The sequence below is a fragment of the Haplochromis burtoni genome, unplaced genomic scaffold, assembly GCF_018398535.1.
Source record: "Haplochromis burtoni strain Fernald_Lab_line unplaced genomic scaffold, NCSU_Asbu1 Contig_557, whole genome shotgun sequence".
Lineage (NCBI taxonomy): Eukaryota > Metazoa > Chordata > Actinopteri > Cichliformes > Cichlidae > Haplochromis > Haplochromis burtoni.
The window spans coordinates 115328-133346 of NW_024582918.1; the positions used below are offsets into that span (position 1 = coordinate 115328).

General features: G+C 44.4%; 1 protein-coding gene across 2 annotated transcripts in view; it reads right to left on the reverse strand.

The window, feature by feature from the left end:
- Positions 1 to 1789: 1789 nt before the first annotated feature.
- LOC102295251 overlaps positions 1790 to 18019 on the reverse strand; it is a 25760-nt gene continuing 9530 nt past the window's right edge. Inside the window, exons 5-6 of one of the 2 annotated variants that reach the window (XM_042214379.1) lie at positions 4133 to 9382; positions 1791 to 4027 (exon numbers count right to left, since the gene is read on the reverse strand). In XM_042214379.1, coding sequence (XP_042070313.1) covers positions 2543 to 4027; positions 4133 to 9382 — 6735 coding nt within the window. In that variant the 3' untranslated portion in view covers positions 1791 to 2542. Of the gene's footprint in view, positions 9383 to 18019 lie in introns of both variants that reach the window. The other variant, XM_014329545.2, reaches the window with a different exon arrangement.

Consider the following 18019-nt stretch of genomic DNA (forward strand, 5'->3'; position numbering starts at 1 on the left):
TTGAGTTACTGTTGCCTTCCTATCACCTGTCTCGAGTTCATTCTACGAGCCAGTTTCACCCAGAGAACTGCTCCTCACTGGATGTTTCCTGTCTCAGGCCGCTCTCTGTAAACCACAGCAGGGAAAAGTCCAGCAGTGTCTGAAATACTCGGCCCGTATCAAGAGCCTCGTCCAGTCATCCTCAGTTTGACTCCAACAGGCTGTTCTGACCATGTCGACATGCTTTAACGTTGCTGATTCATTACAGGCTGATTAAATGATATTTGCATTAACGAGCAGTTGAACAGATGTACCTGTTGAATCCATGTAACTGTTCAGCACTTTGTTTGAAAGTGCTTTATAAATAAAGTTATTATTATTATTGTTAAAGCGATGCAGAAAAACTGTAAATGTGCAGCTGTCTGCACTCTGCCAGCCACTTCACATGTTATCAGTCATTCACTTTCTACACTTCTTTATGGCTGAAGAATTGTAAAATATTATCACATTTACAGCTACGGTACATAAACATTTATTATTAGCCAGCTTTAAGCAATAAAACACAATGAAAACACCTCAGTGGGCGTAAAAGTGCTGCAAGTAAACATAATTCCTCTGAGGACAAATATTCCCCCTCAGTGTTATTGTTGTGTTTGTGTCAGGCTGGGGTTGTTTGATTACTTTTTAAATACTTTACATGTCCAGGACCATATTTTATAAATCATGTTGCACAGCTGCTGATGAACATCAGGGAACAGTTCCCCCTGCCTGGGATAGGTTTACTGGGTTAACGTGTGCTGCAGCGGCCAGGACTGTCTCAGGCTGGAGTGGCCCGGGTGAGAGGCAGTGTGCTGGGCTGAGCGTCCCCTCAGCTTGCTGCTCTGTACGAGAGAGTGTGTTCCCTCGGTGCTTCTGCACCGAGCAACAGTCAGAGTCTTGGAGTCCGTGGGTAGGATGGTTGAGGGCGCTCCACCCGGGGACTCTGTCATCTTGGATGTGCTTGCTCATTGGACGTCATATGATTGTATCATTGTAGGGTCTATTTTACAGTATAAAGCACCTTGAGGGGACTGTTGTTGTGATTTGGTGCTGTCTAAATAAAGCTGAATTGAATTCAATTACTACGTGATTTTCTACATTTCACAATGGACTAAGAAAAAAAAATCCCATTCACTTGATGTCAATGGAAAATTGTATTTAGTAGTCAGTATAATCTTTTAGTGATATACGTTTGCATATGGTAGAGTACTGCATGTAGTTATTTGTATTAGGAAATATTCAACCATGTATATTTAGAGGCATATAATTAATTGTGTGTGATCTCTAACAGGCTGCAAAGGCTTGGTGTGTATTCCACACTAGAATGCACCCCCACATCCTGGGAGCACGAGAGAGGTCATACCTTCTCTTATTGTTTTACGGCAGGATTAACGTAGCTGTGTCTGTTTTAGTTTAAGTGCTTCTTTACATATAGATGAACTGCTGGACTTCCTCACCATGTTATTTAGGGTGAGGGGGAGACTACCCTTTCCTGACCAAGGATGTACCTTTTGTGCTTTTATGACCCTTTGATCAGCAGGACACACACACACACACACACACACACACACACACACACAAAACACACACACACACACACACACACCACTGAAGTATAAATAAAGACCAGGGCAAAGCTCAGGGCGAGTCTCTGAGGCTGCCCTTGCTAGCAAGAACTCTGTGTGTTTCTCTTCTCTGAGTCTTTACTGAAGAAGTGTTTTAGAATATTTTCCCTAACACTTGACATTAATATTAAAATAATACATAATACAACTGCGGCCTGTCCAGGCTGTGCCCCGCCTCTCGCCCTAAGACGGCTGGGATAGGCTCCAGTGACCCCGCGACCCTGAAAAGGATAAGTGGAAGTGAATAGATGGATGGATCAGAGTGGTGGTTACACCTAACATCACCACACAGCACAAATCAGTGACAGTAAATGTTTATTGTTCAACTATTACAAAATATATAGCATGAAAAATCTTAATGGTGTGGGGAGATGAGTCCACATAACAAAACAGCTCACACTCTCCACCTCTGAATAAGCTCAGAAATTTGCAGCCGTTACAGTAAATAAAAGCAATAAAAGACGATCAGTGTTATGTCAGGTACATGTTTGGTAAGAACTCGACTTGCTTGTTCAAGCTGTGAAATTCACACAAACAGTGTCTAATTATCCACGGTGGTAAATCCCAACGACACCAAGTGCAGTTCTTTTCTTTGGTATTCGGCACGTTTGTCCACAGTTTGTCGACTTTGTGTAATTTAAAGATGTTTGAAGCTGAACGACTCCTCGGTTACTCTGGGTAACTGAACCAGACACATTCAGGATCTATGATTACAGGAACTTTCCTTTAGTTTGCAGTTGATTAATAAACGTGACAGATTTAGACTTTAGAAAACAAGAATACTCATGATTAGCTCAACATTTAGAGTAACTAGCAAAGTGAGTATAATTATAAGTATAAAAAGAACTTATTTGTGAAATCACATATTTAAAGAACGTGTGACCCGCAGCAGCAGTGGTCTACATTACTGTTGGTGCTGACTCTGCTTCAACATTAGTTTCATCTTCTTTTTGTCTTTTTGGTTTTTGTGCTTTTCTGATTAATTTTCGAGACCCTTGTAAAGCAAAAGCCAAGTGGAAGACAAGAAGAGTGATGCAGATAGCCCGGGTTATGATCGATGACCAAAGTGATTCCTTCTTTCTATACTGGCACTCTTGCAGCAGCATGTCCACCGACGCCTCCACCTCCCTGAACACCAGCACCAAATGACCACATTCATCATCATCACTAATCCAGCCTCGCAGTGCAATTTTTACAGTTGATTGATCGAATCCAAAGAAGGTCAGCAGGACTCGGTCGGATAATAGTTGGCAATCAAACTCTGGACTTGAGTTTGAGCTCAGGTACAGAACATCTGTGGCGTTGTCTGTCGCACAGTTGTCTATGGTGACTGAGCCGTTGCTGAAAGTGAACATGTAAATGTCATTTCCATCACCTCCAACCAGATAATCTCCACCGGTGGACACCAAGATGTCGTTACCATCTGAGCCTTTGAGAAGAGAACTTTCATAACCAGACACTAAGATGTCCGAATAGATGGTGCCGATCACAGTTTCCACATCCTTCAGGACGTCGCCCTCAGCGTCAGCGTGGTGGCCTTGGCCCGTCAGCAGGTTAACATACACCCCTTCACCCTTCTCATGATCACCCCGATAGAGAACCGAGTCTCTGCCTGGACCTCCGTCCACCAGATCAGCTCCTGGTCCAGGAAGGAAGACGTCCCGGCCAGAGTTTCCCATCAGTGTGTCATTTCCATCTTCACCATAAAGAGTGTCGTCTCCTCTCCCACCAATCAGGATGTCAGCTCCATTTCCTCCTACCAGTGTGTCATCTCCATCACCTCCATCCAAGGCGTCGTCCTTCCACCCACCAATCAGAGCGTTGTCTCGGTTGTTGCCTATTATAACATTAGACTGGGAGGGGCAGCCTTGCACTGTGTGAACCTCTGACAGATTTCTCTGAGCGCTGAGGTCCAAACGACAGTCCACCGGAGACTGTGTGAGAGTCACTTTGAAAGCTTCTACCTGATAGAAAGAGTCGTCTTCAGATGAGTTTAGAGACTTGAGTTTGAAATGGACGCCATCAGAGCTCTGAAATTCTAGATGCTGATGTTTTTCACCATTAGCATAATTACGGAGAATGAATTCTAATCTTTCCTCATTTTTCATGATTCTAACATGAACATCCTTTCTTGTTGGTTCCATTAAAACTGTTGAGTACAGTATGACTCGACTTCCATCAAGGAAATCCATATCTACCAGCACAGTGTCAGTTTTCTGATCTTCTGCAAAGTTATCAATGATTACCATGTTTTCATCCCCATGTTTGATTATGTAGGTGTCTTTGCCTTCCCCTCCTATCATCAGTGCCCCCCCGGTGTGTGGATCCAGTAAATTATCATTGCTGTTTCCAGCCATGATGTCAAATCCTGAGGAGCCGTACATTTCTTTCACTGAGTCACTGAGTTTCCTCCTATCATCAGTGCCCCTCCCGGTGTGTGGATGAAATGAATACTCATCCATGATGTCAAATCCTGAGGAGCCGTACATTTCTTTCACTGATTCAACATCATTCATAATCATCACTTTCCCCCAGTGCATGCAGTTGCCTCTATCAAAATAAATCCTTGCTTTTTGATCTGAGTAAACTATCTTTTTATAAAAATACATGCATAGATTGTCATAGTTTACTGGAAGTAGTTCAGGACTCAGGTTTCTGTAGTCGATGGTTAAAGGCAGCATTAAATCCCATCCACAGCTGCTGATGCTGGGCTTCAGTCCAGCTGTTATTCCATCACTGGTCTTGATCTGCAGGTGCTGATAATTCTTTGATTTAAACCAGTTCTGTAAAATAACAGTTCTTCTGCCCTGTACCTGAACGATGATGCTCTGACCTTCACATCTACATGTTATATGCTGATATTGTTCTTTAAGGAAGAGCAGGTCCATGGTTAGATCTGGTGATAGATTGTTGATGGTTTTCACTCCTTGTCCTGCTGTGATAACGTACCAGTCCTCTCCTCCTCTCCCCTCAATGAAATCATCTCCTAATCCAGGGACGACAACGTTGTGTTCTTTGTTTCCTTTGATGACATCGTTATAGTTTGACCCGCGGATCTCTGTCACGCTGTCCAAAGCCTCATCCTTCTCAAGGTCCACCCTCAGAGGAGACGGGGAGCTGCTGTAGTCAATGCTGAGGCTCTTTATACATGTGGTGAAGATGTTCCTCTGCAGGCAGTCAGCTTTGTTATCTGACACTGTGAAGGTGATCAGATCCTTTGTGATGAACAGCAAGTGTCTGTGTGCTGATGATCTGAACCAGTTCACTACAGTAACATGAAGCAGTGTGCTGCCATGTTGAGCCACCAGATGAACATCATCACCTTCTACTCTGACTCGAAATGTATGAAGATTTGCTTCTATGATGGCCAGGTCAGTTTTCTCGTCTCTGGAGTAATTTTCAATGAGCACGGAGGAACGTTTTCTGCCTTTCACCATGTAAATGTCTTCTCCTTCAGCACCAATCAGAATATCCCTGATCCCTCCTCCCCCATCTATCAGGTTCCTTTCTCCATTTCCAATGAGTTCATCATCATACTGAGACCCAAAGATGTTTGTAACTGTGCGTAAAAGTGGCTGTGATGCATCAACAACTTCACCTTCTGTCTTGAACATCTTGTTAATTCCTCTGGCCACCAGCTGAACTGAAGAAACCACCGTGGAGGAAATCTCAAATAAGACTCCGTCTCCTGACATCATGTTCATGTGACGATAATCTTCTCCTAAAAACCAGTTTTGTATTCTTACAGTATGACTGCCCTCATACGTCAGCACAGCATCGTTTCCTGATTTAGACACAGAAATGTGTCTGTAGTCGACACTGAAATGCAGATTGTCTTGTGCTCTGGAGGGATCGTAGTTGTTAATGATCGTTTTCCCTCCATTCTCAGGAATGATGTAGGTGTCCCTTCCTCCTGAGCCTTCGACATAACTTCTCTGTGGACCGAGGAAGAATGTGTCATCCCCTGGTTCCCCATGAAGTCTGTAATAGTAGCTCAACATGACTTCAATCATATGTTCGTCCTGTGATTTCTGAACTGCAAAAAATCGATTAGAGTCTCTGTTTCCCCTGTATGTCCCGTACCTTGAATAGGAAACAGCTTCATAACCTGAAACCACTGTCACAGATCCAGCTGGTATGAACATGAGTACTTTTTTTTCATATGTTTTGTGCTCTAATCCATGTGACTCTCCCAGACCAAGAATTATATCTTTGCTTCCATCTGTGTTAATGTTCCAGCATCGTCTTCTTGGACTCTCATCATGAGAAACAAAATAGTCCATGCAGAGCTCAGACTGACCCTCATCAGCGAGGCAGAAGTTAATACCTCCTCCATTCCAGGAGGAGGCGCCAGCAGCAAAATCAATGGCTGTCGTTCCATCCTGTTGCTTTGTGACTTTATAATATTGGTGATAATCTGAGATCTGTGCAACAAGTCTTCGTCCCTCCTCAATTTCATCATAACGCCAGTCATAAAATACACTAGCCACATGTATAGCAAAGTGCATGATCCCTTTTCCAAAGCCAACAAAAACAGCAGCTATTTTGTCTAAAACTCCAGCGTCCGCTGGGAGGCTGTTCAGTTCATTCTGGATGCCCATATAAACATCATCAATGGCCATCCGCACTACTGATAGAGCCAGATTTATAGGTGCGATGAAAGGTGCCAGTTCAGGCTGAGCAAGCTCAACAACATCTAACTCAACCATGCCAAAATCTAACGCAGCATCAATGTATCCCAGAGCATCTCCTCTCTCCAAATCTTGTTCTATATTGTAGATCCCAAATCCAATTCCCACTATTGGTATAACTGTCATAAAACGCTTCATTGCAGGGCTCCTCATGATTGCTTTTGCGATTCTTGACTCTGAGGTCAAAGCTTTGCTTGCAATAGCAGATGTTGTCATAGCTGTCACTCCATGAGCCGTCTGCAAAGACCCCATCACACCATCTTTGATGTTTCCCTCTTCAAAGGCACGAGCAGCTCCTTTCAGTCCCAGCATGAGACCCAGAGTGCCAACAGCAGTTCCAGCCTTCTCTACATACTTGTTGACCTGATGGGAGGATGCTGAACTGTGCTGCTCCATCTCATGCACTGATGTCTCAATGTTCTCCAACATCTTTTCACTGTAATGTTGACTCTGTGGAGATAAATCAGCCCTGAACTCCACGGGCTCAGCACCAGCTCTCTCTGACACGAGCTTACATACAAACTGTCCGTTTTCTATTCGGGCCGATTGCTCCTGAAGGTGCATTCCTGCCAGAGTTTCACCATATTTGTGCTGTAGTGCAGCATGGACGTCTTCAGCCAACGATGCAGATGCTCTCGAGAAATAAGATTCATGTTTGAAGGTATTTTCTAATTCTGAGGCTGAATTCAGGTCTCGCATTGTGACGTAGCCATCATCGTATCCTCCCAGTGTTCCAGATGTGGAAGGTTTTCTGTGATCTTCAGGTTGTGGACTCTTGTTGGTGTCTGTTTTGAAATCATTGTATTTTTTTTGAAAGTCTGAATTATCCGTCATTGTTTTGTAGGTGTTTGAAAGTTCAGTCATGCGTTTCACCACATCACTTTCACCATTACCAACGGTTTTCTTCCATTCTGTAAAGAAGTTACCCTCTCGTTTTACAAGTTCAACAAGGTCACCCATGAGCTGCTTCTCGGTTTTTCGGAATTCTTCTTGATGATTTGTTAATTTGCTGGAATCTTCATGTGTTGCTGAGCCTGCGAATCCTCGTCTGCTCGGGTCAATCCAACTGCCTCCTCTTGTCATTGGATGATTGTCAAAGAAAAAATCCAGACCTTTCTGTCGGATATTATTGTCCTTGCTTTGAACCATATCCAAGGCCATAAGAGTCAGAGAGAATGTTCGGAAATTTCTCGCAGATTCAGATATAACTGTTGCAGTGAAATACGTGGTGAACCAGGCCTCCATGGACAGTCTTTTGTAACCTGTCAGACTTCCTTTAAAAACATCTGGGTGCTCCCCAAGAAAAGTATTTTCTACATATTCAGCATATCTTTGTTTTTGTTGGTTTTTTTCTTCCTCATTCTTTACATTTCTAAAAATCTTGTCTCGCATGTCTGGGTATCTTTCGTTCCCCGCCTGTTCATCAATGCATGTCTTAATATCTTCAATTACATTATTGTTGTCAAGCTTTTTTCCAACTGGATACACATACAGATTCCGAGGGTCAACTTCATATATCCAGTCATTGATCTTCAGGTATGTAGTCTTTTCTTCTCCATTCTTTGCATAATGACGTATTATATTTTTAACATCTTCTCCTGATTTAATCTCATAACATTCATTAAGGACTTGTCTTTTGTCACCTTCTTTATCTATCCAAGTAATAACCTTTTTTTCTCTTTTCCCTATTTCATAATCTCTTATTTCTCCTGGGTTGTTGACACTGATTTTCTTTGGTGCTGGTTGATCTGAGTGAAAGATTCCCCAAGACAGAGCCTCGAGTTCATCAATGGCAGATTTCATCTTAACTTTATTTTGGTCAATCTTCTTAAAAACCTCTGGGTTAACAAAGCTCTTTGGTTCATCTGGCCAGCTGTCTTCTCTTATAAAATTTTTTGCTGGTTTTTTGATGCCCTTGTTTTCTCCTCCACCCAGAAAGTTTCTTTCATTGGTAAAAACAGCCTCTCCTTTACTTCCAGGCTCGTTTCTCATTATTAAATCTCCGTTGCGATCAATTATTGCCACCACTTTCTTGCTGTTGTCTTTATGTCTCCATTGCAGCCCCTCTGGAGAGATTTCCTGAGTGATTTTCTTGCCTGTGTGTGTGACTTGGATGAGAGTGTCCCTCACATGAAGCTCTGTCTTGATGTTATTTTCATGGAGGTCCCTCAGCAGAGTTTCCATGAATCGTTGGTCTGATCCGACCTCACAGGCCACCACACTCGTTGTTTTGATTTTATCGCTGCCTCTGTTTGTCCTTTCGATGATTTGTGCCACATCTCCAGAACTGTGTCCTGACAGTCTCATTTCTCCTGTGTTGTTTCTTTTACCATGACCTACCAGCACCAGTCTGCTGTCCTCTGACAGAGACACTGGTTCACCGTGGATCAGTTTGGGTCTTTGGTTTTCATCAAGAACATAGACAGAACTAACTGCTGGATGTTTGTCATACAAATATTCAGCAGCTCTTCTGACCACAGGATCATTTTCCATCATTACGATCTGCTGGTGGTCATACTGTGTGGTGTGATCAGCTGGTCTTTGTGGGATTTTGTAGCTGGAAACTGAGTCAGGTCGATCCATCACCTGGTAAATCTGCTGATTGTTCTGGTTGGTTTCTAAGACTGTTTGGAGGCCGCGGAGCATAAAAACCCGAATGAAGTTCTGGTGGAACTGTGTGGTTGTGTTTCCATCGAGAGAGAGAACTGGAGCTGCTTCCAGAGATGGTTTCAACATCAGCTTTGCAAGTGAAGATCCATCAAGTCCAGACACAGTTTGTCCATCTTCTGAAACACTTCCAAATATTTTGACCACAGTGTATCTGTCTGCTGCTGGTACACAGGAGTCGTTGAACAGGCAGTCCTTGGTGACTTTCACGGAGTAATGAGGATCCTTGCTGTATTCCTGCTGGACTCTGTCACTGGTGGATTTCTCTGTGTCGGTCATGATCAGAAGCTTTTGGTTGTAGCTGTGGGAGATCTCTGAAGCACCCAGCAGCCAGTCTTGTACCTTCTGTTTCTCGATATGTACCAAGAAGGCGTTAAAGTCCTGAAAAATGAAGCAAAGCATTAAATGAGAGAGAGCTCCAGGATAACTGTTTTGGTCTCAGTTAATTTCTATAAGATGAGATTTCTGAGCATTTTTTGGATCTTTGGTTATAATGTTAAGAATCTGTTCTGCTGAAGTAAACCTGCAGTTTGAGTCTGACGCTCAGTTGGCCCTGATCAGCTGTTATGGTCTCATCAGTGAAGACCACCATCAGGTAACATAAGTGACCCCCGTTTATAAGAAAATGTACACAACACACACACTCCCCGACCACATTCATTCCTGAATCAACTCCCAATCTTCATTCTCTTACGAGTATGTACTAAGTCTCACCCCCGCTTCTGGGAAAGCTGCACTGGTCCGTCGTGGTGAAAAGGGAGCTGAGTGTAAAAGCGAAGCTCTCAATTTACCGGTCGATCTACGTCCCTACCCTCACCTATGGCCACGAGCTGTGGGTAGTGACCGAAAGAACGAGATCGCGGATACAAGCGGCAGAAATGAGCTTCCTCCGAAGGGTGGCTGGCCTCTCCCTTAGAGATAGGGTGAGAAGTTCGGCCATCCGGGAGGGGCTCAGAGTAGAGCAGCTGCTGCTCCACATCGAAAGGAGCCAGCTGAGGTGGTTCGGGCATCTGACAAGGATGCCCCCTGGGCGCCTCCTGGGTGAGGTGTTCCAGGCATGTCCCACCGGGAGGAGGCCCCGGGGCAGACCCAGGACACGCTGGAGAGATTATATCTCTCGGCTGGCCTGGGAACGCCTTGGTATTCCCCCGGACAAGCTGGAGGAGGTGGCTGGGGAGAGGGAGGTCTGGGCCTCTTTGCTTAGGCTGCTGCCCCCGCGACCCGGCCTCGGATAAAGCGGATGAAGATGGATGGATGGATGGAAGATGTTTACTAATTGTGCCCATTTAAGCTTAACTTCTAATTATAAACTACAAATGAAAGACACCAAATATTAAAACTTCCAGTGTGACTCTCACAGAAACACTTGAGTAAACCTGTTCAGCCTTGAACATGTGAAGAAACAATACCAACCATCAAACGTGTGCCACATGGGCACAGCCGGCCTGTGGGAGCCAGAGCTGTGGCTGGGTCGTAAGGGAGGACACGAAACATGGAAATAAAATTAAAAGAAACTATCATAAAAACAAGAGACTGTTCATTTATTTGGAAGAGAGCGAAGCTACTAATTCCTGGACTGTATAACCTCTTTACATTTTGACTACAGTGTATTCACTGATATAAGCAAACATATTTGACATGAAACACAAACATCAGAAATAATTTTCTGGCACAACACCTGAACACCTAAATTTTGAAAAAGTTTGCAGAACTGTACAAGATCTGTGTTAAGTGACGGCTGTGTGCAGACAGGAATAGGACCCAAGGTGCAGACTCCAGAGACAAACTTAAACCAAAACAGCTTTAATGCTGAACTCAAACATAACATAACTGGAAAAAATCAAAATAAACTAACACCGGCAGACTGACAAAACACACAGCAAAATAAACGGTAGATCGCACAGACACAGAGAAACACAGGGCTTAAATACACAGAGGGAGCAATCAGGGAATGGGTAACAGGAGGGAAACACAGCTGGGGCAAATCAGGCCTAACGAGACAAAGGAAGCAAAACCAGACATTAACATCAGACAAGGACCTTCAAAATAAAACAGGAAACATGACACAGACTCGCACGCACTGCAACAGAGGGAACAGAGACGTGGGACCAGGGCAGACACAGACACTGACTGGACACGGGGATATAGCAACTAAGGATACACAGAGACGCGAACTAGACAAGGGGAAGGTACAGCTGACAGGGGAGACAGAGCAGCTAGAGAAGACAGAGACATAAACCATAAGACAGAACTCAAAGAAACCAAAGACTAGAAATTATAAATAATAAACTCAAAAACCCGGGTCAACGACCCAGGCATCCTAACAAACAGCTATTACTACATTACAGCTCCTGTGGGTATCATAGACATTGGTTATCAGAAGCACTGTGGGGCTCTGCCACTGTGACTGGAATTGTAGAGATGTAATGTAATCCTGTGCAGCAGGCAGATACTGACCCGGCGTGCCGCAGACAGCACTTAAGCTTTGATGCCAAAGTCTTTTCAAACACACAGAGGTGGACCCAGGAGTAAATGATAACAAGCAGAACTCGAGTGAAACCACAGAATGAGGGAGGACAAGCCAAAGGACAGGAGTTAGACTCAGACAATAAACACACAGCAGGTAAGGAGGGCGGAGGAAACAGGTGGGAGCGAATCAGAAGACGAGACGAGGAACCAGACAAAGACCCAGTGACATGAGAGAAGAATGCACCTACAGATTTCAGACTTCACTTTGAGATTTTACCACTTGTACAAAATAAAATTAAGTAAAAAGTAATCTATAACAAATAATGCAGGATGTGTTTCGTTTAGGGGAAACGACTACCACCAATCAAGATTTGGAAGATCTGTGAAAAGGTAAAGAAGCTTTCAGTCATTTACATTTTTTAAATGGTGTTTAGCAGGTTTGACATCTGGATATTTTATGTCCTTTGCAAGTATTTGTAAAAGAATTTGGACAGTGCTTCACAATACACTGGACTTTTTTATTAATAGTTGGTTATTAATGAGCCAAAAAGCCCGTTAGGATTTATCACAGCAGATCATCTGCCTCCTCTGCACTTCCTCCTTCACTACATCCATGGATCTTCTCTGAGGACTTCCTGTTTTCCTGCTGCCTGGCTCCATCTTCACATCCTTAGTCCAGTGTATCCACCCTTCCTCCTCTGCACGTCTCTAACTTTGTCTCCAGCCTGCTCAGCAGCAGCTGTCCCTCTGATGTACAATCAACTCTGTCCAACGTGGATTTAGTTTGTTTTATTTATTTATTTTAAAGATAGGGAACACAAACGGCACTTAGCTTGTTTATGGTACTTTGGAGTATTTTAAAGAAGTGAATAAACAACACGTCGCCACTGTCACATCCTGGTTCTTTATTTGCTGCTGAGCTTTTTGTTCTGGGCTATGACCTGGTGTTTTGTGCTGATTGAATTTTGAATCTTGTCACTCATCATTGCTTTGATTTTGAATTTGGATTTCAAAGCGTTTATTGTCATGTGCACAAGGAAAAGCATTTCTCTGTTCAATGAAATTCTTTCTCTGCTGTCCACAGACAGATGCTGGTTAATATGTGCAAATAGATAAAATACAAATAGCATGAATAAATAAATGGAGACAAAAAATGAAGTATTAAATAGATTTATGTACAAAGGAGCTGTGAGCTTAATATACTGCTTTGATATGTGAGATGACCAGAAGTGCAAAAAAATTATTATTACTGTTCAAAAATGGGTCAGCTGTTCAAGAGTCTGATATCAGTGGGGAAGAAGGAGTTGTTGAGTCTGGATGTTCTGAACCTTCGTCTCGAGGGCAGAAGTGTGAACAGTGTGTGTTGGGGGTGTGTGGGGTCTTTGAGGATGGAGGCAGCTCTCCTCTGGACTCTGTAGATGATCTGCAGAGACGACAGCGGGGTCCTGGGGATCTTCTCCGTGGTTGTTAGGGTTCTCTCTGCAGGCGTTTGCCGTCCATAGCAGTGGTACTGCCGTACCATGCAGTGATGCAGCTGGTCAGGGTGCCCTCCACGATGCAGCTGTAGAAGCTGCTGGCATACCAGGTTTCCTCAGCCTCCTCAGGAAATGCAGCCGCTGCTGAGCCTTCTTGACCAGCTGTGTGGTGTTCAGTGTCCAGGTGTTGTCCTCACACCATGACACCAGACCGGCCTCCTCTCTCCTGTAAGCCGCCTCGTCCCCTCAGTGATGCGACCGATCACTGCAGTGTGGTCCACGAACTTCAGTATGGTGTTATCCCTATTGGAGGCGACACAGTCGTGGGTGTACAGGGTGTAGAGGACGGGACTGAGGACACAACCTTGTGGGACACCAGTGTTTGTAATAATGCTGGCTGAAGTCCTGTTGCCCATCCTGATGGACTGGGGCCTGCCAGTCAAAACGTCCTGTAGCCAGTCACAGAGGGTGAGCTGGAGGCCGAGTGCTGCCAGCTTGTGAGTGAGTTTGTGTAGGATGATGGTATTGAATGCAGAGCTGTAATCAACAAAAAGTACCCTGATGTATGAGTCTTCGTTTTCCAGGTGGGAGAGGGAATAGTGAAGGCAGCAGCGATGGTGTCTGACGTGGACCTATTGGGCCGGTAGGATTTCTGCAGGGGGTCCAGAGTTGCTTAACTTTTATAGTTAGTTTCCTTGTGCTCATGAGCATCCTGATTGTATTGTTTCTCTGGTGTAATTTAGACGTCTTTAGGTTATCTAGTTTCCTTTAGCAGTCCCCTCTTGTTCCTTGCTCTCCCTCTCTCTCCTGCTGTCTCTCTAGCTCTCTCTGGTCTGCCATGTGTGCTATTGTCTTCCCATATCTTAGTCTGCCTGGAACTGGAGGCTTAGCTTCTCCAAGAGATAGTGTAAGCAATGAGAATGTCTAAGTTGTGGAATTAAATTCAGACACAGGTGGCCAGGAGGAGACAGAAGGAATACCTGTCCTCATTGATGCACCTGCACCCCCCAAGGCCCTGCATGTGTGAGGGTGTGATGGAGTGGGAGGAGCCCACTGAGGACAGGGGTCCCAGGCCCATCCTGATAGACGCCCTCCAGCTCAGCTCTAGTATCATTTTGAGGAGCCCATGTTTGAGCCTCTGACTGTTGTATAAGATCCAAGAATCATGTTTTTAAAATATATTTTGTCATTTCGTTTATTTCACAGGGTTATGAGATCACTTCAGTTATGCTAATATGTTAATTTTCCATCAGGCTGGACACTGAAGAAAACCCACTCACTTTGCTGGATGGATTTCAGGACTGTGAAAACGTCACAGCTCATGTCATTACGAAGGAGAAGGTCAGTAAACATGAGACAGAAAGTGAACACACATTTAGATTTAAGAGATTAAACAGTGCTGAAAACACAGAGATTGTTTCTAATGATGAAAGTCATTAGATCTAAACTAGAACTTGATCGGGCTGGTAAAGATCAGCATTTCCTTCCACTGAGTATCTGCATCTTTTCTTCTTCTAAAATGGGACAAAATGTGAATTCAACATGAACAAAGAAAAAGACTTACTAACAGCATTAAAACAGCTCGTAGTGGTAGCTGGGTTAGCTCGAGGACGTGTTTCATACCTGATCAACACATCAGAGCAGTATTAACTTAGTTATTACAACACGCACACGGCTCAGTCAGGCCTGGTTTTGAACCCGGTCTTCATTGAAGCAGAGTGTTGTACTTCTTCCTGTTTGCACTTCATGTTCAGTCACATCCTTCAGCTGTCTGAGAATTTGGGATAAGACAGAATGAATAGTTTTGCGATGGAGGGGGGGGGCGCGGCGGCGTCAGGCTGGCCTCGGAGGGGCGGCACTCAGAGGCGTTAGGTTGAGCGGGCGCGGGGGGTGTGGGACCTCGCAGGCGAGGTGGGTTATAGCGGTAAGGTCTTGGACAGGGGGGGGGGAGGGGTGGGTGGGTGGTGGGGAGCGGTGGGTGGGTGGGGGTCGGGTGGGGGGGTGGGGGGTGGGGGGGGGCGTGCGAGTGCGAGGAGGAGGGGACGAGTGGGTGATGGGGGGGATGGTTGGGAGTGGGGGGTGGTAGTGGTGGAGTTTGTAGTTCTAATGGAATGGTTGTCGGGTGGGGGTGGTGTGTGCTGGGGGTTACGATTGTTCTAGGTGTCAGGCAGTGGGGGGGGGTGGGTGGTGAGGTCGTATTGTAGAGGAGTGCGTGGAGTAGTAGAGTCAAGGGGGGGGGGGGGGGGGTGGGGGTGGGGGGGGGGGGGGCCGGGGGGATGCGGGTCCCCCGCGGAGGGAGGGAGGGATCGTGAGACTGCGTTATTGTGAGGGGCGGGGGTGTGAGGTGGGGTGGTGAGGGGGGTGAGGGCGGGGAGGCCAATTGGTCATGATCGACTCTGGGCTGGGCGAGGAGGGAATGCACCCGCCCCCTTGTTTAGCAATCACGTGATCTTTCGCGCATTGCATGCCGGGAACTCGTGGCAAAACAATCCAAGTACCGCATCAAATGCAAGCATTTGCAGCACCGCAAAACGTTCATTCTCCGGTTCCAATACCTTCTTGCTTTTTCTTTGTCCCCCAAAAAAGTTATGTACAAAACGAAGGAGAACAATGCCGGTCCGTACAAAGACAGACTTGATGAAAAGTCAAAGAAAAGATACGAGGAAAAAATCAAAGGAGTGAAAGGGTCAGACCCTTACGAGCACACAGAGTGGACAAAAGACGTTAGCGTGCTGCCCAACTTTCACCACGCTCATATTTATAATTATACGGTTCTTGGAGTGAGTGCATACACTCGTGAAGTTTAGTAACTTCAGGTCACTGCAACAAGCCCAGGTACAGTTTACCGACGGATGGGTACAGGACCTTGAAATGCACCGTGTAGAACGAAAGACCATCGTACGTATCATAAGTTTACCAGTCTCACAAATCGTCGTCATAAATACACATTCGTTAACCGTTTATTAATAGGACCTTTGAGCTCAACGGTAATTAATTAGTAGTGGAAATAATTTCTGGTTCATCACAGAAATGTAGCAGTGACAATAATATTGTATGCTGTAATCGTACTGGGCAATTAGTGATACAAAACAACTGTTTTATCCTGTGAATAAAAGTATATGTTTTTGTCAATGTACCATAATAACAGAAGCGAAACACAATATTGTGTCAGGACAATTCACTATTTATGCACAATAAATAAAGGAGCATAGCGCGACAATTTCTGTTCAGCGCCAGACTTGCTTGTAACCTATATCACCAATTATGTTAAGAAAAATGACGTATTAAATACTACAAAACTCTGACCAGGCCATCCGTCGCCTCTTTGTTACTTCGGAAACATGGCTCGAACAATTTCTCTTCAACGACGTAATCCGATAACAACCGATCTCTTTACCCGTCGGCTTCCCGTGGCTGTCATGCGACCGGCTATTGCAGTTAATAATACAACAGCTTCTTGACATTTTTGTGTTTCTTTTTATCGCTGTGTGACTGATTTTAATTGAAAGCCTGCGTGCGCTAGTACCGCTTGCCACGAGTTCCCAGAATCCTTTGCGGTTTTACCCCTGAATGACGTCACATTTTCAATCTCTATATAACACTAAAAATGAGACTGAAAAGGGAAAACTAAACTTGCATGAACACCAGAGCCTTCCTCAGGGTCAGGCCTAGCAGCATCCTCTACTTCCCCTGAAGAATATTCTCAAAGGAGATGTTGTTAATGAACATGACACGAGCGTCTGGAAAAAAGCAGCTCAAGCTTGCGAGGAAATGGAGGCGATGGTGTTCTGCATTCCTATTCCCAGCCTCACGGGAAGGCAACTTGCTTCCTCTCTCACGCTGGAACACGAACAACCCTCGCTGTATATTTTTGCCGCCAGCAGCTTTAATCAGCTCCTATCAAAATGAATGCAAGTCCAACATGTCTGTAACTTACTCTGCCTGTTACTCCTTTTTAATCAAGTCCTGCCATCTGGCTTTTTAGTTAGAGTCACCTGTTGTCCATCAGTCAGGGTTCCAATCACATTATTATACTGATAATTATATAGACTAAAAATAAATATTTGGCTGAAACTAAATTAAATTGTAAAAAGAAAAGTGAAATATAAAGAAATGTTAATTAGAAATTGCAAAACTATAATAACACCAACCTCAGAAAATAAAACTGAGGTTATTGTACTCGGCCCTGAAAATCTTAGAAATATGGTATCTAAGCAGATTCTTACTCTGGATGGCATTACCTTGGCCTCCAGTAACACTGTGAGGAACCTTGGAGTCATTTTTGACCAGGACATGTCCTTCAACGCACATATTAAACAAATATGTAAGACTGCTTTCTTCCATTTGCGCAACATCTCTAAAATTAGAAATATCCTGTCTCAGAGTGACGCTGAAAAACTAGTTCATGCATTTATTACTTCCAGGCTGGACGACTGTAATTCATTATTATCAGGATGTCCAACTCCCTGAAAAGCCTTCAGCTAATCCAAAATGCTGCAGCAAGAGTCCTGACAGGGACTAGAAAGAGAGAGCATATTTCTCCTGTTTTGGCTTCCTGTTAAATCCAGAATTCAAAATCCTGCTCCTCACATACAAGGTCTTAAATAATCAGGCCCCATCTTATCTTAATGACCTTGTAGTACCATATCACCCTATTAGAGCACTTCGCTCTCGCTCTGCAGGCCTACTTGTTGTTCCTAGAGTATTTTTCTTTTTGCTAAAGCACATAGTTAGGGCTGGATCAGGTGACCCTGAATCATGGGCTCATATGATTGTTGGGTTTTTCTCTGTATGTATTATTGTACGATCTACTGTACAATATAAAGCGCCCTGAGGCGACTCTTTGGCGAAATATAAATAACATTGAATTGAAAAATTGAAAATTGAATTATATTATGTGTAAGGTAATACATAACACTTATGGTGTGTGGTCTGTGTGTGTCTGTGTGTGTGTGTGTGTGTGTGTGAGTGTGTGTGTGTGTGCCGCTGCAGGGAGGAAGGACCTGCAGAAACGCTCCTTCATGCATGCAGGATCTAGTTCTTAGTTTAGTTTTAATTAACTATAACTAGCCTG